At 34.8% G+C, this 24,405-nt stretch overlaps 1 protein-coding gene across 3 annotated transcripts in view; it reads right to left on the bottom strand.

The window, feature by feature from the left end:
- Positions 1 to 286: 286 nt before the first annotated feature.
- Positions 287 to 24,405, bottom strand: part of LOC149782032 (beta,beta-carotene 15,15'-dioxygenase-like) — a 42,552-nt gene continuing 18,433 nt past the window's right edge. For all 3 annotated transcript variants that reach the window (XM_089933437.1, XM_089933436.1, XM_089933438.1), the window contains exons 6-13: positions 19,827 to 19,962; positions 17,388 to 17,602; positions 9,799 to 9,910; positions 8,246 to 8,403; positions 7,453 to 7,558; positions 4,806 to 4,906; positions 3,249 to 3,360; positions 287 to 2,093 (exon numbers count right to left, since the gene is read on the bottom strand). In XM_089933437.1, the coding sequence (XP_089789563.1) occupies positions 1,936 to 2,093; positions 3,249 to 3,360; positions 4,806 to 4,906; positions 7,453 to 7,558; positions 8,246 to 8,403; positions 9,799 to 9,910; positions 17,388 to 17,602; positions 19,827 to 19,962 (1,098 nt within the window). In that variant the 3' untranslated portion in view covers positions 287 to 1,935. The remainder of the gene's footprint in view (positions 2,094 to 3,248; positions 3,361 to 4,805; positions 4,907 to 7,452; positions 7,559 to 8,245; positions 8,404 to 9,798; positions 9,911 to 17,387; positions 17,603 to 19,826; positions 19,963 to 24,405) is intronic.

The following is a 24,405-nucleotide window of genomic DNA, read 5'->3' as shown; positions in this document are numbered from 1 at the left end:
TTGATACTATCATTAGTGTATGAATGAGATGCAGTTGCTTGTATGGTTAGTGTATGAATGAGACAGTTGACTGATGATGTAATCCATATATAAATTTGTTGATCGATGCTATCATCAGTATATAAATGACACAGTTGACTGAATGATCAGTGCATGCATGAGACCGTTGATTGATGCTAGTATCAGCGTCTGAAATCATCTTTACATTAATAAGAACTGTATGTACTATTAGTTCATTAAACAGAAATATACCTTTTACTACCAAATTATAATATCGATACAACAGTGAGGTATTATGCTTCTTTTATTTCTGATTTTACAATTCCATGCCTAAATTAAGGAAACAGCAATAAAAGTGTGCAATGCTTTGGTATGTATACTCATCTCACTCACATCTTGCTCTCTCACTTAAAACTGAGCTTCATAATTTACGAGATTAGTGATTTCTTGAAGCATTAAAATCGAGAACATACTTCCTTAATGGTCATGGTGAAGCCAAGGCCATCTACATATTTATGCAATTAATGTTCGATGTTGATGACTTAATCCCGTCAAAATATGAGTTCAGTTCACATAATTACAAATAATTCTGAAAAAAAACAATGAAATTTAAGTAATAAATAATAAAGCCATATTAATGTGGGTTTTCTTTTACAAATACTGTCAAAGCACACAAGATGGGCATAAGAATATAGAAGTAATTTCTTTCTAATGTTGGGAGTTAATAACTTATAGTTTTCTAGTTTTCTTCATGTAAACAATATATATATATATATATATATATATATATATATATACACACACATTGTATGAAGAAGAATTTTATTTTTTAAGCCTGCTTAACAAATTTTTGCTTACTCATAGTTAATCAAAGTAATCTTTGTCTCCCACTAAGTAACAATAGCGTTTTATTGTTTCACTTAATCAACAATGAAATAAATGAAGAAAAAAAACAGTACAATATTTCAATATTCAATTCACAACCGGTCTCTGATTTTCACATAAAGCATAACCTTGCAGATAAGGCTTTTTGCCAAAAAAAGAAACTTATACTTGGCATATGTCATAGGGGAATATGCAGTTTTCCAGTGATCATAATGATTTATCCAAAATATAAAGAAATAACACAAAGAGGTTTAGTAAACATAAGCAACTGAAAAACCTTAAACCAGATTTTAATTTACAGTTTATATGGCTGTGCCACTGAACTCAAGACCAATGGGGTAAGCAAGTGTGACCCCTATAATATACCTTAGTTTCGTGATAATTTATCCTTTGTATAAAAAAAATCATCAAGCTGTTTTAGAAATATAAGTAAACATAAAAACCTTAACCAAAACTTTAAACAAATTTTCTATGATTGTGACCTTGACTCCAAGATCAAAGAACAAGTACCCTTATTACAGAATGAATAAGTTCCATAATGATTCTACTCAAAATGAAGAAAATACCATAATGCAAACATTAATTAAAACTGAGCGCAAATTATTCTATGAAACGATAGATCATAATAACTCAAACAGGGCTTCAGTCAGAGAATGAGTGTACTGGTATGCGTTGCTGAAAAATATTAACATATACAGCAATGCAGACACTGTGAAATCAATGCTGTATATTTCCATTTACCACAAAATTAAAGCATGCCTGAATGGCAGCAAGCTGTCTCGTTTTACTCTGACCACTTTACAAAACTTAATGATTGTCCATTCTTTAAGAAATATATGGAACCAGCAATAAAACAATTTTTGATTAGTACAGAGACTCAAAACAGCAAAAGGTATCTTTGCAGACTAGATAGAGTGAGAGTGTTTCCAGTGGTAACCAAGAATTGCATTGACTCAAGAAACCAATGCTATGCACAGCCTGATTTAGAACTTTTTGTGAAAATTATCCTCAGTTACTAAAACGTTCTTGGAAGGCAATAGAATCGTCAGTTCATGCATTCCTGAAAAGTCCATGGAAGTCCCTTGGGAATCGTGGAATGTTGAAATGGACCCTGGCAAGTTCATGCATTGTCTTGGCATTCAGAATAAGCAAGAATGCCTGCTTTCCAGACTCAAAGTCGGTATCATTTACGGCAGACATGAGGACACCTGTAAGTATTTTCATCATGTCAGCATGTACTTATTCGATGCTTATGCGAAGATTACAATCTAAGATTTATCTTAATAGTTCTACCAATAGACGACCAGTTTGTCAAGTAGCATTAGTAGATTGAAATAGGTAAGATTTCACGTACAAATTGTTTCATTGTGGTAGTCATGTTGTACTGATAGCATCATTCATCTAGTAAAATATCTAAGCCAAGGTTATCACTGCGAGTACAAAAACATCACATACATTATAATTGCAGATGATCTCAGCAAGTACTGATGTGCTGTAGAGTATTTAAATATTTGTCTGAAATCAGTCAAAACCTAACACGTGACAATATTATAGCTGGCAACTGTGTGACGCATAACGCGATTTACAGACGTAGTAGAGCTTGTAGATCATTCAGGCCAAACATACTACCGCTATATATCGCATACAAATTAAAACTGCCTTACCTTATTAACCTGCAGCCATCTGTCATGTCATTTTCAGTATACACTCATATATTAACACTAATTACCATCAGGTGAGTGTCAGAACATATTCTGCTCGTACATGGCATGATGTGCTAATGCAAAAGTGTAATAATCTCCGTTACGGCAAAAGTTACGTCGAAAGTATCGAATAAGTACATGCTTTTCATAACGCATAGTTAGATTTCTTATCACCTTAGCTGCATGTTTATCATTTGTAACTTGTACTGCATCTAGTGCAATGTATTGCCTTAACTATACTTAGGGACAAAATATGCACGACCTACAGTACTTTATGTAAAACTGAGATATCAACTAAACATATCTGGATCCACACAAACTCAGATATCAACTAAACACATCTGGATCCACACAAATAGAGACGACTCTGTATCTGCATATAAGACTTGCATTTTAAATTAAAACATATAGCCACACAAGTCATTATTAAAATATAAATTCTGATTTTTAAAAAATATGTTTGAAATAAAGAATACATCAATTTAAAGTTTCCCACCATGCATGCCTGAGACCTCCTTCAATTACAAGAAAATAAACCCGCTAAAACGCATTATGTACCCGCACATGCAGTGTCTCATTTGAATAACCTCGATCATGGTTACACGCATGCATAGTGTGGAACTTTAAATCATTTCTTCATATAATCAGACTCGGCCTTACCATCATCTTCCTCGGCTCCATTCGGATCCGGTACAAAAACGGGTTCTGATGGGTACGCGTTATCCTCAGCCCATTCAAGGTAAGTCTTACTCTGAACATCAATCTTGGCCACCTGAAAGGAACGCGCATTCATTTTGGAAAGGCCCATCAATGTTAAAATGGAATTTATTGTAACGTTTTTTTTTTCTTTCTGATTTCGAGTAATATCAATTAACATCTAAAGGCAGAATGGGTCCCACTATTATAAAAAATATTCTTGCACATAAACTTAGACCAATAAACTAAAACGTTTAACTTTTGTTTCATAAATAACATCAAAATATTGAATTATAGTTTGAGCATAGGAATATATTTTTATATTCTTGTGGCTTAGTTGTATCTTCTGTACAAAAATTACTCAAATCATTGGGAAGTGCATCTGCTGGATGCCCTCTCCTGTTCTTCGTGTCTAGGGTATAAAAAAGAACTTATAACTGGTCTGATGTCACCAATAGAACATTAGCCTGGACTTGAATATATGAAGAATCCATTAAGGTGATTTGAGGACCTTAAGACTGACTTAAGTTGTACCAATCATATGTCCTAATTAGAAACTCAAGCTTTAAGATATATTGGTTAAACTGGGTCTTGACCTCAGTGGGGCCTGAGATACATAAAACGGTCTTGTTTAGTCTAGCCTTAAGTTATTTCAAATCACCCTTCAATTTCAGCTAACCACATCGCTGTAGTCTTTAAAATCTAGACTAATACACAACCTATCTTAGTAAATTACAGGCAATCAGTGTGCCTTAAGTTATATGTAAGTTGTATCATTAACATGTCTGAAGTTTAGGTTCAAATTTAAAGAATCCATGATAAATTTGAGGGATGGACGTGCTTTTGTAAATGTAATCCACTAAACAATGTATATAAACAATATATCCCGAAGTTTTCATAGGTTTTTGGTTTCAAATATATATGGTAGTAACTTTATTTATGGCCATGTTACGTAACGCCATAGCGTGAGAAATTATACATTTTATGAATGCGCAATTAACAAATAGTATATTTCACAACAACGAAACGGCAATAAATTAACCTTCAATGACATTAAGAATCTACATTGGACTTGAAACTGGAATACAATTCTTAATCAAATATTTAGGTAATTCGTTGAGACTTAGGGTCCTTTATTATTTTGACATCCTAAGGATGAACCTCTCTCTCTCTCTCTCTCTCTGACTTGTTTGAAGACAATCTATTCCAAAACCTGCTTGGGTTAACTCATACTGCAAAGAAATGTTTAAAGCAAAAGATAGACTTTTCCAAAATGATTCAATATTCTCAGTCTAAAAGTCTAAATCTTTTAAAGCTGATACGCTTTTTTTAATCCAGACATTTTAAAGCTAATAACATATGTTAAGTCCTGGCCTTTCAAAGGTGATACAATATTTAAGCCCAGATCTTTCAAAACTGATAAAACAGTTTCAGTCCAGACCAAAAGTACTGTATTTGTAACTGGACTTCTGTTTCCTTTGATCTAGAGATAGAGAAAATATAAGCTTTTTCATTACTTACTGTATTAAAGTGTCTTCCATCCTTATGCCATCCGACCCCATACAGGTAATTATATTTCTTGGTGTTATATTTTTGGTAATTAATTTGTGGAAATTCAAGACCTGAAAGAAAAGTTATTTCTTCGTTAACCAAGTTAAAGAGAGATGTGAAGTTCAAGGATTGCTCATCCCCCTTTCCATCCCCATTAGCCCAGATAGTTTTATTCATTCCAAAAGATTATACCTGCCATAAAAATCCATGTCACAAAATAACACGATTTAAACCACACAAACACGCGCGCGCGCACACACTGCCGTGTTTAAAAAAAATAGGAATCTTAGCCGCATAGTCTTTTCAACAACAATAAACAAACAATATTTCTTGACCACTGCGATATAATTATCCCTGTTATCAGTAGGTATGAACAGTACAGTCCTGCTCATAGCTCTGCTGAACCTAACCTTGGGGCATACAGTTGATACGGAGGCAAAGTAAGGTGGTCCGAGATAAATAACCACCTTTCAGATGCTACTTAAATGGCTGACAATAGGGTTGCTAGGGTGATGTGTCGAGTACAATTCTGCTGTGGGAGAGTCCACTGCACTAATTTGCATAGGTAATGTACACAAATTCGAACAAACCAATTTGTCTAGTTAAGTACAGCAAAGAGCCGTGATGAATAATCGCTGTTATTACACATCACTGCATCGAATTAAAATGTTGAAGAATTATTTTTATATAATGTTTGTGATCAGCGGCAACGTTTCCTTGAAGATGGATTTTTATTCCATATATAAAATGCAAAACATGATTCGTTCAGCTGTCCGAATAGCATTCAAGTGCGACTCATTACTGAATAGAGTAATTCTGGAAGCAATATGCTATCACTAAAGCAAGCAAAGTCCAGCAAAACTAAATTTCTAGGCCCCAGGTTGACGGAATCTTGCTTTATCAAGCAAATCAATAAGGAGGAGCATTTAATGTATTGCACATACTACATTAGTCATTCTGACATAGGTGATGTCCGTCGAAATAGGAGCACCTTCTGTATGTCGCTAATTCAACACGTTGAATTGAATATTCATATTAGATCTTTGTGTTCTCAATTCGTCATCATGCTAACTTATTAACTGACCCATGCATTTCAGGATCATTTTAGCCATGAAAGAAATTGATTGAAAGAAAATAGTAAGCGCACGCTCGTGTTTGCACATTTGATTTGTTTTGATAAAGCGTCAACACCCGAGCTGGAGAGAGGCGTGTATATCTGCTGTAACACATGTAAAGACCCCCATTAAACTTAATATATTATGTTCTCATACTTTTCCCAATACAATGGTCAGTCTGAAATGTGATATGTATTAATCTTTCTATAGAGACAAGCATATACCATGATCAAACTGCTTCAAATACAGTTCTGACAATGCTAATGGTAAGGTCAACATGAACAACTCAATTCTGACCAGGATTCGTTCTGAGAATCCAACAAGGACGTTAAAACAACCAGTATCATCTACATTAGGCTATAGGGATTGCAAAGTTGAACACTAATGACACTTGCATTGCATTCAAACCCCCTACTAAATTATTGAGAGCAGCAAAGACTGCATCCAATTAACCATATATTTTGCCATCCAACGGAATTTAAAGACAGAAATTTGATGTATGTTTTATTTAATGTTAGCGAGGTTGTGAATATATGAGTGTTTTGACCTACACATGGTGCTGATATTTGACAATGCTAAGTCTACAAAATATTTCTTTCTTTGTAATTTTAATAAATACTTTTAGAAAACATACACGTTAATCTTTTTGATCCATCTCCAAATATTTTATATAGGCTAATATGAAAATGTTTTCAAATGGACATCACAATGTTGGGTTGCGCGCACAGTCCCATCACCAACCTCAAAACGCACTTTTTGAGTCTCAAAAAACCCCAACACTTTCAGGGAATATGGCAAATATGCAAGAAGATAATTGTAATGAGTAAGAAATTGCTGGTAGAGTCACAGAAATACTTTTAAAAAGCAAGATAAATTCTGATTTTCTAAAAACCAGAAATGGAAACATAATGTGCAGTCTACATATTTGCCAACAAATTCATTAAATTTGATGTTACATAATATTCACGATATTATCCCTCGGTTGGTCTCTTTTATGCAACTTTCAGTTTCTTAGTGCGCTTGCTAGCTATGTCATGTGATTGTTGAAAACCGCTGGGTGCAAACTCCAATGTATTTTACTGCGGTGAAAGCAGATATTTACATCATCATTATATGTGCAAAATTTAAATAAATGGTGACATCACTTCCGGATGGCGTACAAGTTTTGAAAGGCAGACTTGAATGTTTGTTACAGTTCAGCTCAAGCATGGGGATGAGAAAATGCACCCTTAAAATATAATTATTGCTAATTATTTTTATTTATCGAACAATGAGGGCAATATATTATTTCCATTTATCTCATAAGGTCAATCAGGGCAATTGTGAAATAACAAGCACATCATTTAGACGTAAAATATGATTTATACAACGAAAAATGTAACTCGTAATAAATAACGCTTGAACAAAAAAGCACGATTCACATAGGTATTAACAAAATGAAATCAAGAAAAGTGTAATAAATTTCATCCCCATGGCCCCGTTTTGCTGGAATAAGAACTTACCAATTGGGGTCAATTTTTCATATTTGCAGTCGATTGTAGACTGGTTCACAAGTGTTGCAGAGGCTTCAGTGTTCGTTAGTTTCACTAGATTGCTTCGTAGCGGCATCTGGCGGTTAAATAATCATAATTGGAATGTTCATGCAAGTGATTTTTGTCTCTTCACAGTGTCATATATTATTCACTTGATAGACACAATATTGAGTTCAATATATCTTTGGGCTATGCTGAAAGCCTATTTAAAAAATTCAATCTGATGAATGAATTTCCCAAAAGGAGTTTAAAAATCCATCATTATTTTTTTCTTCATTCATTAATTTCATGATCCAAATATAGTGCCTCAAAACACTCAAGAACATTAGTTGTGTATAAATATTTTGAAACTTATAATTTCTCGAGGATCGCTTTTAATTTCCAAGTATTTGTCTTGTTTTCAAGTATTTGCTTATACTAAGCATACTGCATCACTTAGCGTTTCTACCGGGGCAGAAGCAAATTGCAAATACCCTGTACGGAACTCAAGGTCATGTGATGGAAAACCTATACAGACAAAAACTTGAAGATGGCCAACTGAATATTAAAATGTACTGCCCACGTTTCAAAAGAAGACTTAGTAGAAGCTGGACTTCCAATTAAAGAGTGACACTGCTTGCAAACAAATACTTCTATCACACTTACAGAGCAAATTTCCATTTAACGTAATGAGGCATGCCGTTCAGGACAATCAACACAAAAGCAATCTCATCAAAATGTTTACAGCCACAGTCTCTCACAGGCAGCTGTCATAAATACTTACCTTCTTATCTATATTTAGAGGTAGAATATAACGCCTTGGCTCCGGATTATCTATTTTCCTCCAATTTTCTAGATTCTGGTCGCTTTGTAAATCTTTCATATTGAAATGCTCAAACACCGCGATGCTTTTATGTGCACAGAGGTCAAGGACAATGTGATCTGAAGAAAAAAAATGACAGCTACAGTACTATGTTTCTAGCATTTGAACTGATTGTCCAATATCTTTCTGTTATATTTTAATGTAAAATAATCACGAAAGAGCACGGTATAAATGTAATTTGTATCATTTCATATATAAATATGATTCAAAAGTAAATAAAGCTATGCAACTAGGTTATGTTTAAAAATAATCCTAAATGATGTATCAACCATTCTACAGAGTTATTTTATTTTCGTGCTTACTAAATTCTTGAATAAGTGATAATATAATGAATCACCAAACTGAAGTTAATATTGGCTTTGGAATAAAATTTGCTTTAGATAAATGGGATGAATGTCTTTTATGAAACGCCAATGATTTAATACCGTTTTACATCTGATGTTGTAACGCAATGGTATGTCCAGTCATTATTGTATTATGGCGATCAGACTTAATACTTTATAAAGTTATAACGCAATAGTATGTCCAACCAGTATTGAATTCTGGCAGTCAGACTTAATACTTTATAAAGTTATAACGCAATAGTATGTCCAACCAGTATTGAATTCTGGCAGTCAGACTTAATACTTTATAAAGTTATAATGCAATAGTATGTCCAACCAGTATTGAATACTGGCAGTCAGACTTAATACTTTATAAAGTTATAACGCAATAGTATGTCCAACCAGTATTGAATTCTGGCAGTCAGACTTAATACTTTATAAAGTTATAACGCAATAGTATGTCCAACCAGTATTGAATTTTGGCGATCAGACTGAATACTTTATAAAGTTATAACGCAATAGTATGTCCAACCAGTATTGAATTCTGGCAGTCAGACTGAAGATTCATACAGAACGACCTATTTAATTTAAACCGCACTATGTCGATACTTAATGATATTTCCATGTTCTAACCAAAAACAAAAAAGAACATGGCCGTAAAAATAGCACCTATTTTTTTTTTTGGGGGTGGGTGGGTGGGTGGGAGGATTTTGATATTATCTATTGACTCGGTGCAATCAATTTTTCGTACGGATTATTAAAATTCATCTTCTAATGTGCACATAGAAAATCTAATGGCAGGGTTCATTAACCAACGAACGTCTCCCAAGTTTGGATGTGCTTTGTCTGTTCTTAGAGAAAGTAATTGTATTGTTCATCAGGTCATTTTCTTGATACATCTCTCTTGTCTTTGCAGCCATAGTTTTAATAAACAGTTTATGACGTGTCTTGGATTCTTCTACTTTGAAAGGAATGTCTCATATTCCTTGCATCACCGCATATGGCGTCAAATTTGGCTAAACCCTGTGTTTTACAAGAATTTGTAGGTTTATTATATATTTAGGAACAGAAAGACTACAAAAAGGAAGTGATGAGATTTCCAAACTTTTCCTACTTCAAATTAAAAATTACCATTGTCTTCATATGCGTTGCAGTGATGGAAAACCATGAAAGGATCTGCCTCGTAGGTCATGTCGGGACTGACCTCTTCTCCAGTACTCTTCCGGATAATACGAAACGTGGCCTTTTAAGTTAAAAAGAAATTTAAATAGTGAGAATTTATTTAATTTTGTGAATATCGAATTTCAAGTTTTGTTAAAAGCGACTGTTTCATATGTACTTACATTCGTGGATTTGAGAAGGGGGTTGTAGTGTCACTATAGTAGAGTAATTCTTGGGTCTTTAAATTAAAAATAGTCTATCATTTGACGAGAATGCGAAGCCAGTAAAATGGATATTTGTGACAGTAAACCCTCTAATAATATCCTAAAAGCCCGAAATATATAGCTGTTAACCCCATTATAAAACACACTTTTGTAAATTTGTTGAAAAATAGAAGTAGTTGTTGTTCTTTTGGGGTTTAACGCATTTTCTTAGCGCAAGTTAGACAATACATGGCGGCCAGCATAACTTGTAGAGTAAGAATCCGGGGAAATCCCATTAAGAACCACTGATCCAAGGAAACTATTGGCAGCTTTCTCACATGTCCACATTAGCAGAACCCGAGACTCGAACCCATGTGGACAGAGGTGAGATGGCAGTGATCGGTAAAGGCGGGCGCTTTAGACCACACGGACATCCGAGTCCCCGAAAAAATATTAGAAAAAGTGCAATTATCGTTAACAATGTACCGCATCACAGAAAAATATCAAGCCGTCACAATAGCTTGAAAATTTCGGATAGTTGTTGTAATGTTGTTGTAATGGGGTTTAACGCCATTTTTCAGCACAAGATAGGCTATACATGGCGGCCAGTATTAATGGTGGAGGAAGAACCCGGGAAAACCCTGGAAAGAACCACTGACCCACGAGAAGCTACCGGCAAGCTTTCTCACATACCCACATTAGCCGAGCCCGAGCCTCGAACCCACGCAGACAGAGGTGAGATGGCAGTGATCCTTAACGGCGAGCGCTTTAGACCACTCGGCCACTCGGGGCCCGAAAATGTCGGATAGAATATCGCAGTTGAAACAGGTCTTGGATTTTCTATAAAAGTTTCAAACTGCTCAGCAATTCTCTTTCTCGTTTCTCTCTAAACGCCATTGCCATCCAACGTTCTAGGTTTTATCTCATTTCTCAGTTGATTCTCATAAACTGGCGAATAATACCGACATTTTAAATTTTTTGTCAGCAACCAATAGTTGAGAACTCCGTCACACCTTACAGTAAGTGAGGCAAAAAATAAAGAGCCATGAAGAAATGCATTACGATACGTTTATGGAATTATTTACACAAGTTCAGTAACATAAAGTTCTCTACACATTGAAATAAGAATGTGTGGGCAAAGAACAAGCCATCTCAGTCGAGTTACCTCTGTGTGTGTGGTTTGGATTTTTAACGTATCTTTAACAATTTGCCAGTCATATCACTACGATGTCTGCAATGTAGCAGTTTATAGTGATGTCTAGGACTGGGGCATCATGCCGCAGACATGTAGCATGATGTCCCACCCAGTCTCATTATCCTGACAACAGGATAACCAGTCCTAACACTAACCTCTTAATGCTAAGCGCCTGGCGAGGCAACTGTTAGTACCATTTTTATTAATCTTTGGTATGACTCGGCCGGGTTCGAACCCGCATCGAGTTACCTGTAAGGAATGATATGAAGGTGTGTGTGTGGTTTTGGCTATTTCCGCCTAAGGATAGTCTGGTAAAATGCTTCACTGATTCATGTTACTGACAGAAGGCGCTTCTAACATTTATCTCAAAAATTATTTATATAGACATTGTTGAGATCACTTAAGTCAAATATCTATGCTAAGATTCAAATGACATTATTAAGGAATTATTTTGTTTTTATATAGACTGCAATGAAGGGGGCTTGTCCCTATCAGGCAATGCATTTGTCCACACTAACAAGAAAAAGGACGTCATGTGATCATCACAAAGACTTTAACGTCATATCATCTCACTAGCCAATCAAATCACATTCCTGAACACTGGGAAAGTCTCATTCTGGTATTACAAAAAAAAAAAAAATTCGTTATTTCACCCAGGACCCTTGTTTGGTAGAGATAGTATGGTTGAACCAGATTACCATGCACATAAACAAGAGCCATTTTGAACTGTCATCAAGCCTGTTTGTGTTTTTATATCTTAATAATTTTACTGACATCACAAGAATTCGATGACATATTATCACTAATAGCAACATAAGCAATAGTTTAAATCTAGCGAAACTGAATTAGTTCTTCAATACGTTTTCAAAAACTAAGTCAGTGTCGGTGTTTCTTAAAACTGATCACTTCTATTTAGACATCGTGAAAATGCAGACGACAGGTAAGATTTACCTGCCTCCTAAATCGGAAAGCTTGCCAATGTACAAAAACTAAGTACCTCTAAAACTGAAGATCTGCCAAATGAACTGCTCCAATATCCATATGGAAGTTTGAGTTTTACAAAGAAATATCTTAACATATCTTTACGATGAATTTTACTTTGTTTAATTTACGACTAAGACACATATTAGACTGACCTGAACAAATAAGCAAAATAAACAATGTGAAGGAAACAAATGTTTTGAACTCTTTTACCCGTACCATATATACATGTCCTTTGAGCTACTCGACGTAGGGATAATATCCAAATTTGAATAGTAAATCACCCCAATAGCAATGGCGCTTACTAAGCAGTGAAAATACAGATTACTTTTTCATCCAAAGATCGCATAAATTACATGAATAAAAGAAATATACAGGTACTTCGTTGACAATGCTTTAAACGTGGTCTAAAGTTATTTCCAACGTATCGCTTTCTTGATGATATTTTCTATGTACATGTGGCCATATTCATCCACCAAAATCTTACCAATATAGGAAGTATTACTGTGATTACAGTGGAGTGTTATACTCCTCACAGTGGGTTAATTCCCCTTACAGTTAACGCCACTACCACCACAAGCTGCGATCTGCAAGAAACTGGCAGAAAACCAATTTTCTTTCAATACATAATTTATCTATTTAATCCTGTTGTCAAAAGATTTAGAGAAATACAGAAAAATTAGCGCTTACGCTTGCAAATCAAGCATTAATATGCAAAATGTATCGATCGTATTATCAAAAATTAATCTTAAAAATAAAAGAAACGCGTTAAAATGAGTGATATCTCACTCAAACGATTTAAACAAGCAGCAGCGTTGTCTAGGTTGCACTCCACAGATATTACGTGCTTCTGACAGAATGACAGGTATAAGGTGAAATTTTTTGCATTTGTAATATACACAACGGAAACAATATTGACTAGTTGACATACTAACTTGCTACTTTCGCGCAATGTGACTGAAATTTCTTTACATGTTGCAAACAAAAATGAAACTATATGCAACTGCTTTTCTCTTTTTCATATCATGTATAATTTTTCCCAAGAATATGGTCCAGTAACATTGCTGTTATGTATGAAAATAGGCTACCTTGGCCTAATTTGCCTTAACGGTATGCCTCTTGACAGAACTGTGTTTGAAGTGACCTTAATTGTGGAGAAATTAGAAATCTTAAAGCACAAACGTAAAGTGAGTTTAAATTTAAAACTGTTGTATTACATGAAAGACAAATGTTTCTTTTCATTCAGGTGTAATGCTATTTAGGTAAAAATCATAACAAACACATTTACATATTGTATATGCATGTACTAGTGTTGGGTAAATTAGCAAACTTTTACCTTTTGATTTTGACCTCTGTGGACCTGATCTGTCCCATCCCTGTTCTAACTGTAAAACTGATTAGTAACATCTCAGGAGTAATTGTAATAAGTTTCATGTTCCTGTCTAGTAGTGTTGCTATGTTGGGAAAATGTAAAATGTGGATTTTTAAAATAGCTAACTTCCCATCATGGGGCAGGGGGAGTGGCAGGGATTGTGTGAGACTTTGCATCTAATATATACTGTTCCGTTGAAGAAATACGTGTGAATTATTCAAATGGACTGTTCGGATGCTTTTGGCTTAAATGTTTTAGCTATTCAATCAAATTTAAATCACACAATAATAATACATATGTGGTAGGCTGGTTGTGGGGGAGGAGCCTCCACATATATTATATACCTCTAACAGTGTAAGGCGTAAGGTGAAGTTGTTTGCATTTGCAACATGCACATTAGAAAGATTGTTGGCATACCTCATGCACAGCGGATTAAATTTCTTTACAGGTTGTAGTTGTGGACATCGTGCATGATGTAAGCACGCAGCGGATCAAAATGGCTGCTCCAGTGTGCTATCAAAATATCAGTCTGCAGTAGTCTAAAGTACACTAACTTTTAGCAGTTATTAAAATAGGGAAAACGAACCTTGCCAGAGTAGGCAATACCAGCTTTTGAAAGTGTAATTAATGAATTACCAAATATATAAAAAGTAAGAATAGTTATCGGCTTGATTTTTTTTACAAGTTACCTTGTAAGCCCAGGAAGTGAAACTGATCACGCAGAGAAAGCACATCTGATGGAAGCTGTTTACTCTATAACCAAAATTACACATGAATCATTTAACAACATAAATGGATTTGAAAGTTCTTTTAGCAATACTTCAGATAACGAAAGTATTTTAAAATAGGATAAACAGTGAGAAAAATCTGGGAAATTCATTGACTTCAAAAATTAAACCCTTTGCAAAATACGAAACTGAAAAGTGCAACATTATGACTAAATCTGTGGAGGATTTTGCTCTGAGTTTCTTTGACTAGTCTCCGGTTTCAATAAAATTTAAATCCGGGTACTGGTCTACGAGTCTCGTTCAGAGACTCAAGGTCATTCAACTCTCATCGGAATGAAACCAGGATGTTCTGTGTGGATGAAACAAACAACAACAAAAAAATATTACTGTAACCCGCTTATACACAGTGCTGATGTGAAGCTACTAACAAATCACAACCGTTCATGGTGGAGATTCAAAATAAACACTTGTGATTATGACGTCACATTCATGCAGATGACGTCACTGGCTAGCTAATAGGGAGGCAGATATTTTGCTATTTACCGTCTTATGACATGAGTTTGCCAATTCAGGCCGGGATTAGTCAAAGAACGCTTTATTTTCGCAAGCAGGTGGGGGTTAGTCTGTATCCGGACAATTGGGCTGAATTAGGACGTCCCTTATGAATCAATGTAGCCGTTGTCTGAATCGATGTAATCAAAAACGTTTTCAATTGGCAACGTAGTAATGTCTACTATTCCTCATACATCGGATTTTAAAAGATTGGGAAAAGCCTAGAAACAGACAACACCACAGTAAAAACAGTAGACATTAAACTATGTCCAAAGAAAATACAATAAATAACTAGATTCAGTTGCAATAAAATGAAACACAATTAATTGCACATGAATAAAACAAACATGTTAACAGTAATCTGTCTATAAATAAAAATGTTAACAGTAATCTGTATATAAATAAAAATGTTAACAGTAATCTGTATATAAATAAAAATGTTAACAGTAATCTATCTATAAATAAAAATGTTAACAGTAATCTGTCTATAAATAAAAATGTTAACAGTAATCTGTCTATAAATAAAAATGTTAACAGTAATCTGTCTATAAATAAAAATGGCATTCTGCTTATACAAGAAGAATACACACTGGGAGAATATATTGCTAAATATTAACAAAATCATATGGCGAGAACGTGATATATAGTCTAGGTTTATCTAGAATCCGTGGTATGTAGCTATCTTGTAATCAATGAAAATGGTACCAGTGAGTAAAAGTAAATTTAAAATCTACCACTATATTAAGTAGACCCTAGTGTTTGTTGTTTGAGAGAGAAAGAGAGAGAGAGAGAGAGAATTTCAGAAATTATCTTAATATACCTCCTATCAAACAGGTCACGTATGACAGCAATTTAAAGAGTTAGATTCGTAGCAACACGAAATATACAATTGCCTGGTCTGATTATCGATGTAATAATTTTAAGACATTAACGAAACAAAATGAAATAACAAGATATAATATGAGTAACATGAAATTGTCAAATCCAAAGACAAGCGTAATCGGCTGAGTTCTCATGGTATCACTGACTGATTTCGCGCGTAACACCATGGAGATGTATTGCAGTGCAACACGTTTGCGTTTTTATCCGTGGCAATGGCAATTATATCATGGTACATCATATATACAGTTCATAGCAGATATGTTGGGCTGTTTCGATTATATTATACGATTTATACATAAAAATTGATTATTCCAAACTGTTGGACTCACTTTAACTAGTTACACGGCATTGCTTTGCTAAAGGGAACACGGTTCTCCAATATCGTGTCCATGGAAACATCGTCACTGCACACTGATTTCTGCTAACTTCTTGCAGAATCACAAACTCTTGTTCATGCTTTATTTTATAAAAGGATTCGCAACAAGTATCGGAGAATATAGATATTTGTAGCACTTGAGCTAGCAATTCTGGCTTTGTTATTGTTCACTTTTTTTCAGGCTAAATATGAACACAAACATGTCTTAGACGACAACTCAAAAAGAAGCTGAACTCGAGATTAGTCTGTATATCCAGTGGCTTTTGCTTTAATCATTAGCTTCTTTCAGATATTTAGATTTCAAACCATGTTTTCAGGTCTTAATGAGAATACTGTAGTTGGTTACATTTGGTTTGCTAATATCACAATGCATTCTTACTTACCCAAGACAAATGACCAGAAGTCAGACGTTCTTGGATACCAGACCCGGAAATTATAATTATAAGATATGTTTGGTAAACTAGGTATACCGACAGTAATCTGACGTTAATCTGCCAAACATGTTTAACAAAAGATGAACGTACCCTCATTACAAATGTAATGGAAGGACCTAAAGAAAACTGAAAATATAACCTGAACATGCCTGTTAATAAGTAATGTTCAGGAAACAATGTAAAAGACATTAAATGTGACCAGATCATGACATTTCAGATATTATAATCTCTTCTTTGCTGCATTCATGCTACACTTTTGGTGGGTTTATGTCAGTATGTGTTGAACATATAATCTGAACATGATTTTAAGCAATATTGGGTAAAACATAATTTAAGTCCCAATGACTCAGCTAAAGAAATACATATTGATTCCAAGAGACAAGCACACTGCAAAATGAACTGCACTATAAAAAAGGTGTTGAAAATTGAGACTTGAGAGAACGGAATGTCGCCAGGATGCCAGAAACCATCAAGTAACTCGAAGTTAACTTAAAAAGTTTTCCTTTTCCAGTGCGGAGACGAAGAAAATATTTACACAGGCACATGTACGAAGAGACACCAAGCATATAGATGATACAACATATCGACGCAGATAAAGAAAGGTTATCACCACACAGGAATATAGCAACTATTGGCAGATATACAGACACACACCACCCCCACCACCCCAACAAAAAGATGAACAAAACATTAATATATTCATCCGAAATACACATACATGGATACAGAGCTACTCATGCTTACAAACATATACGTAAATACTAAGCACGTACGAAGACATGTACGTGCCGGATTACGTACATATCCACATACATACTCAGTTGCCAAGAAATTACCTTAATATCTGGCCACCATTCGATAGAGGCATTTGGAGGCACACCCCTAAAGTATCCCACTAACACCTTAAGAAGGTTGATGTACACAGGTTGTGCCACAAAGATGTAGTAGTTCTCAGTCATGGCAAAGCTGTGGAAGTAGTTGATGCTGAACTTGCTACCGGGAGGTACAGATGCCACGACCTTTCCGTGAGGAAAATCGTCCTCGGGTCTATCTAAAAGAGTAAAAAGGCTTTGTTGAGTAAATTTTCAAACCCTGCATTGCTTTTATTTATTTATTTATTTATTTATTTTTACCCATAATGAGCCAGACCACAGTGATTTATCACTTTTTCCAGCTTTTGATTCACCTCTGAACACAGTTTAATAATCTTTTGTTGATGAATGCAAAAATCATATTGTGATGGTGATAAATGGTAAAATCTGTTACTATTTGATGAGCATTTAAATTTTCATGCCTTAACTGCCTTAATTGCTCAGGTGTTTTACAACCTTACAGTATGTTGATAGGACAGGATTTTATACCTATTATTCAATATTGTCAAAATTAATCATTATATTCAAGGACATCTCTGGTAAAATATGCAGTACTTCACGCTCTTTCATTCCAACATTTTTGCCGCCTTTAACCGTGTCTTCATTATCTAGATACCAAAGACACGGATAAGTCACAGATTTCAGCTCAAAAGTGACCTCAAAAGTGACTTCAAGATTTATAAAGAGAGTATCTTCGGAAGAGTTAAAGCAGGAATTGAACTGATCTATTGCAAGTGGAAACGAGAGAAAGACAACTGATAAAAGCATAACAGACAATTCACTGGAAAAATTGGAAAAGGAAACATACAACATGAAATTTGAGTTCTTTGTTAATACTATATCTGCTAAAAGTTCCAAATCATTCTGAGATATCGGAATTTACTATAACTTCCATAGCAAGCAACATTATTTCAATCTACAACTTGAACAATCTAAAAACTTAACTAAAAGATAACGTAACGACATCAACGGAATTACATTCTTCACTGGACTAATTTAACTAAGGTTTACTTGTACCTGCACTGAACGATATTTTCAAAAGTTTCAAATATATTTATTTCAAATGGCAAACAGAAAATAAAGAAACAGAAAGCGTTGAGAAAACACTTTATGAATCAGATGTGTAATTGTTGCTTTTTGTGCAAGCATTTGTACCTTTATCCACTCTTGCTACAACGGTTATTATTACAGGAATAGCTTTGCATTATACAGTCAAAGCCTAGCATGGAAAGTATTTTGGACAATACCACAAAAAAAAAATCTCCAAATAATGAGGTCAACTAAGGACAGTGATTCATCTGTTTTCTCGTGATCATTTCGTATCTTGCCTTCAAGGAATTTTGTCATTTTCGACCTCGTCCTTTTCTTGCTATTATATATATGGTGTTTGACGGGTAAAAACAACTTCTATATTGTTCTGTGACAAAAATAAAAAGAGATTATCTATGTGAAGGCCATCATCAATAACATCATTGGTATTGTAAAGCTTAACCATCTTCGGTAAAAGTCAGTTAAAGGTACATCGAGTACATTGTTTTGTTTTAATGCTCTAAAATTATACTTCTTGCTAAGCTTGATATCATATATATTTCACAGGTGTGCTACCTTCGTTTCATGGATTTTGGTGTTACACTTTGCATCTTGTCTTTTTAAGTAAGTACATTTCAAGCTAATTTTCTCTACAGAAGGTAACATTGTAAACTGTCTTACACACAACCTTTTCAACATCTTGAATTCGTTTTAGTTAATTTTGCAAATACTTTTCTGAAATAAACTGAAAATAGCAAATACAAAAGCAAGCAAAACAAATAATTAAAATAAGGTAAACAAAGATCCAGAGAAAGTAGCGTCACAAAAAAGAAAGGATCCATGTAGATTTGCACATGGCGGACAACTTTTAAAACGTTTAAATGAACTTAAAATGGCCAAAGCCAAATGAATAAAAGAGCGAAATTATCAACACTCTGAAACGTAGAAAAGTGTTCAAAAAACATTATAAGATAATATCTTCTATGTGAAATAAGCTATATAGGCATATGCTAAATATGTTACAGTTTTGAGGTTTTGAAATATATATATATATATATATATATATATATATATATATATATATATATATATATATATATATTAGTATGTTTACTCTGATACAAGCATTGTATAACTAGGTCTCGAATGTCATCAGACTGTAGTGCAATATGGCATGTGTAAAATATTTTAGCAGTATATTTTCTTCATAAACACGTTGGCTTTCACATGCATAGCTCACAGATCAGGATTTCTTGACTTCAGACTCCAGTTATCAATAATGCGCGTTACAGTTGCATTCCTTTATTGTCTGTAACCCTAACTACAAAACGTTCACAAAATTAAAACAATGAGTAATAAGAAAACTTCACCAACCTTTGGGTGGAAATTTAATCAAACAGACGTTTGGACCCTTTGCAAAGGAGTAGCCGATGTTGTGAAGTGTTCCATCCATGTCCCAATGCGGGTGGGCAGTGGCCATATTGACAGCAACATATTTTGACATTTTTACCTAGGATATACACGTTAGATGTTGGTAAACAAGTGTGTAATAGTTACCTCCCCAAAACGCTGTTGTATGTAGAGAGGTAGCTAAACAAAAGGTGAAGTTGAAAAATAAGAAGAACAATATGTATGCAGAGGAAATTAAATTTATAAATATTTCTTGATAATTATCTATGAAAAACAGAAGGTGCTGAAGAATTGAAACTACAGTTACATGCTCTTAAGTCAGCACAGGGAAGGTTTAATGAGCAACTGACCTCACTTGAAACAGCAATTCAGACAGACTCCCAAATAGCAATAATGTCAGATGTTCAGACACAGACAACCCCAATACCAGCCAAAAGAAAATGTAAAATGACCATGCAAGTAACAACTTATACCCAAAGCAATCCTGCATTGCAAACAACAGAAAAAACCCTCTCTGTCATGTGTCACACCTTTAACAGCAATAAGTGTACACTCATAGCACTCAGTTTAGACAAGTCTGGTGCCTGCACCAACACTGCATTTCCCAGTGCTCAGACAAATGTGTCAACATCAGCTGGATTAGCTCACACAACTGAGACACCGATTTCAGCACCCCTTCTTCCACGAGATGTGTCTGAAATGTCTGAATACAAACCAGAGTCCAACATATGAAATCACAATCCAGAAAAGACAGGACTCTAATAATTGGCTCCTCAATATTGAAAAGTATAATACCAAGGAGACTTGTTAAAACAGACGTGCAGACTCGAAGAGATGCAAAAATTGACAACATCATGGACAGAATAATGAATACTGATCTAACCAAATACAACCAAATAATTATCTTAGCAGGTGGAAATGATGCCAGTGATGGAAGGTCACTAAATCAAATCAGAACAGATTTTGAAAGTTTACTGTATGCTGCTAGGTATTGCAGCCCATATACATGTAAAAAAAAAATGATATCAGGACTACCTTCTCGTATGGGCACAAGGATGAAAGAAATCAATGATCTGATAATTGACCTATGTGAAGACTACAACCTACAGTACATTCCACAATACACGTCTTCCTTTCGTCAGAACCAGGATGTCAGCCTAAGTTTTCTGCCATGGAGACAACATTCATTTAAGTAGAAAAGGAACCACTTAACTACTGAAAAATATTAACATGTATGCCCCCATTTTCATGCACTATAATGAAAAGTACGGTCTCTAGTGTGGAGAAACTGGGCATGCCATCATGGCAAACAGAATGAGTCCTCAGATGCCATCAAAACAAATTGGACACAAAGACTCTGTCAGTCAATGTATTATACATATTAGGAAGCTGGAAAAGATGAGAATGCCAGTGCTTCATTTATAAAATAATATAAATGTACCTAGTGAGACTCTTGACTCTAACTATTTAATGGACACAATTGTAAATGCAAACGTTAACGGATTTTCAGGGTCTGTATGTGATTTTGAAAACACTAATATATATATATGAACATTTAACTATGTAAATAGGATGTCATAATGATACAAGTAGTATGGAGACAATCTCAGTGAGTACCCCCATTGCATGATGACATACATGTAATTAATATGAAACTGAATACAAAATATTTTAACACAAGTCACTTAATTGTACAAGGTATTGTGGGGAAAATAGACCAGATTAAGTTAATGTTGTCTTCCAAGGAAAATCATATATATGTTTTAGGACCTACTGAAACCAAATTAAATCTAACCAGAATGATAATCTATTTCACTGTCAAGGCAACAATAAATCATTGCACAGGGAGAGAGAGACAGCAAGAGGAGGTCTTGCTGTATGCTTTAGAGAAGACGTAATGCAGAAAGGCAATTTGACTTAAAGTCACATGAAATTGAGAGTATCTGGGTGGAAGTTTCTCAAAATAATGCAAAATCATTCCTAGTTGTTTTCTTTAAATGCCACCTTCCTCCAAAGCAATTTGGAATAATAACGTTTAGAAACAAATGGAAAATGTTCCTGCACATGAGAAAGAAATATATATACTCAGCGATATAAATAAAGACCTTCTCAATACTCAAATAATGAACAACTGGATGGAATTCATTGAATCATTAGGCCTAGTCCAGCTGGCAAATGAGCCCACAAGTATAACAGAAATATCAAGTTCTCTTATTGATCACGTTCATACTGACCTACCAGATAATGTGGCTTGTGTTAATGTACCGAATGTTGGTCTTAGTGACCACTATCCTTCTTTTTTGACAAGAAAGGTTGAATGCAAGAAAAATAAGTAAAATACACAGAAAACTATCACTTACAGATCGTTCAAACTTTTTAATGAAGAACATTTTCTCAATTACCTTTATAAAGTTCCATGGAATATGATCCAAAATTTGGATGATATAGATGAAATTCTGAGAGTATGGAATGACTCATTTATGGATGTAGCCTCTAAGCATGCATCACTGAAAAATGAGACCAATTCAAGGCTATGGGAAAGCATGCACAATACAAAGTATGGAGAAATAAAATAACAAATATGATTAGAAACGCTAACTAGAACTTATTTTCAATCATTGCTTGAAAACAAAAGGAGCAACACAAACTTCATTTGGAAAGTCTTTAATGAACTCACTGGAGGAACACACAATGATCAGACAAATAAAATCACTCACTTCTGGCAAATGACACCATAGTCACTGATGACACTAACATTGCAAATGTTTTCAATGATTTCGTCACAAACATAACCACAAAGTTTAAGGAACCAGTGTTACAAAAACAACTTTAATGAACTGAAAAGTTTTGCAGCAGCAAAATCTCTAAGGAGGTATGTTTCTTTATCCCACAAGTATCAAAAAACATTGTTTAAAAAAAATGTCTCAGTGAACTTGATACTAAGAAAGCTGCAGGACTTGATCAGATTGGTCCATGACTCATTAAATCTTCTGCCTCAGCTATTTTAGATAGCATAACATTCATAATCAATATGAGTATTGCAACATCATCTGTCCTCAAAATATGGAAAACTGCAAAAGTAACTTCTATTCACGAATCTTGTTCAAGAATGACGCTAATAACTGTCGGCCAGTCTCAATATTACCAAACTTGTCCAAATTGATTGAAAAACATGTCCATGACTCAATCATGTCATATTTAACCAAACACTTGCTGTTAAACCCTAATCAATCAGGCTTTAGACAGAAACATTCATGTGAGACTGCCTTGATCTCCCTAAGTGACAAATGGCTTCAAGCAATTGACCAAGTTAGAAAAATAGGATCTGTATTTTGTGGAATTCAGGAAAGCTTTTGACATTGTGGATCATGAAATCCTTTTGAAGAAACGGAAAATCTACCAATGTGATGAAAGCACAGTTAGATGGTTTACTTCATACTTAAATGAGAGAACACAACATGTTTACATAAATATATAAATATTGTCCTGTCTGAACCTGGAAAATTAGAATTGGAGTACCACATAGCTCAATGCTAGGTTCATTACTATTTATTTTATTTATTAACGACCAACCCATTTTGCTAAGGGTCTCACCATCATCTACAGAGCTCTATGCAGATGACACAACATTGTCAGACATCCAAAATACAAAGCATTATCTCGAAATTTCTGTACAGGATGCCCTAAACAAACTAGACAACTGGTGCACATGAAATGTCATGGTGGCAAATACTGGTGAAACTAAAATATTACTTATCTCAACATGGGGAAAAAGGACAAATCTTGGCAGTGGTGAACTATGTCTGGTATGGAAGGATAAAAATTTACAAATGGTCTGTCATGGTAGACTACTTGGTATTTTGGTGGATAATAACATATCGTGGACTTATCATTTCAAACATATCAGTAACAAATGTCTATTCAAGTTTATGGCTTCTCAGTAAGATAAGACATTTTCTCTCTGAAATGCACAGGAACCTATTTTATAACAGTTACATACAATCCTACTTAGACTACTGGAGTACAGTATGGGTAATTCAAATGATAGAAATATATCAAAGCTGGCACATCTTCAAAACAAGCATTTGGGCTAATATCAATCCAGAAAGAAAGCAAGGAAAGTTTAGCTGGCAAGTTAAAAATAGTACATATTAAAGGCTGAATCCGTTTGAGAAAAGCCAATTAATGTTGTTGTTGTTGTTCTAGGGTTTAACGCCATTTTTCAGCACAAGATAGGCTAAACATGGTGGCCAGTATAACTGGTGGAGGAAGAACCATGGAAAACCCAGGGAAGAACCACCGAAGCTACTGGCAGGTTTTCCCACGTACCAACGCTAGCCGAGCCTTCGACTCGAACCCACGCAGACAGAGGTGAGATGGCAGTGATCCGGAACGGTGAGCGCTTTAGACTACTCAGCCACTCGGGGCCCCCAAATGATTTGTACAAGATATCCAATAATAGTGCTCCTGAATATTCACAATCACTATTCCAGTATAGGATACATGGCAATACTCCCCGCCTGCAATCCATTTCGACCAAACA

The sequence above is a fragment of the Sinohyriopsis cumingii genome, chromosome 15 (assembly GCF_028554795.1).
Source record: "Sinohyriopsis cumingii isolate HCF-2022 chromosome 15, ASM2855479v2, whole genome shotgun sequence".
Classification (NCBI taxonomy): Eukaryota; Metazoa; Mollusca; class Bivalvia; order Unionida; family Unionidae; genus Sinohyriopsis; species Sinohyriopsis cumingii.
This window is presented reverse-complemented; position numbering and strand designations above follow the sequence as displayed.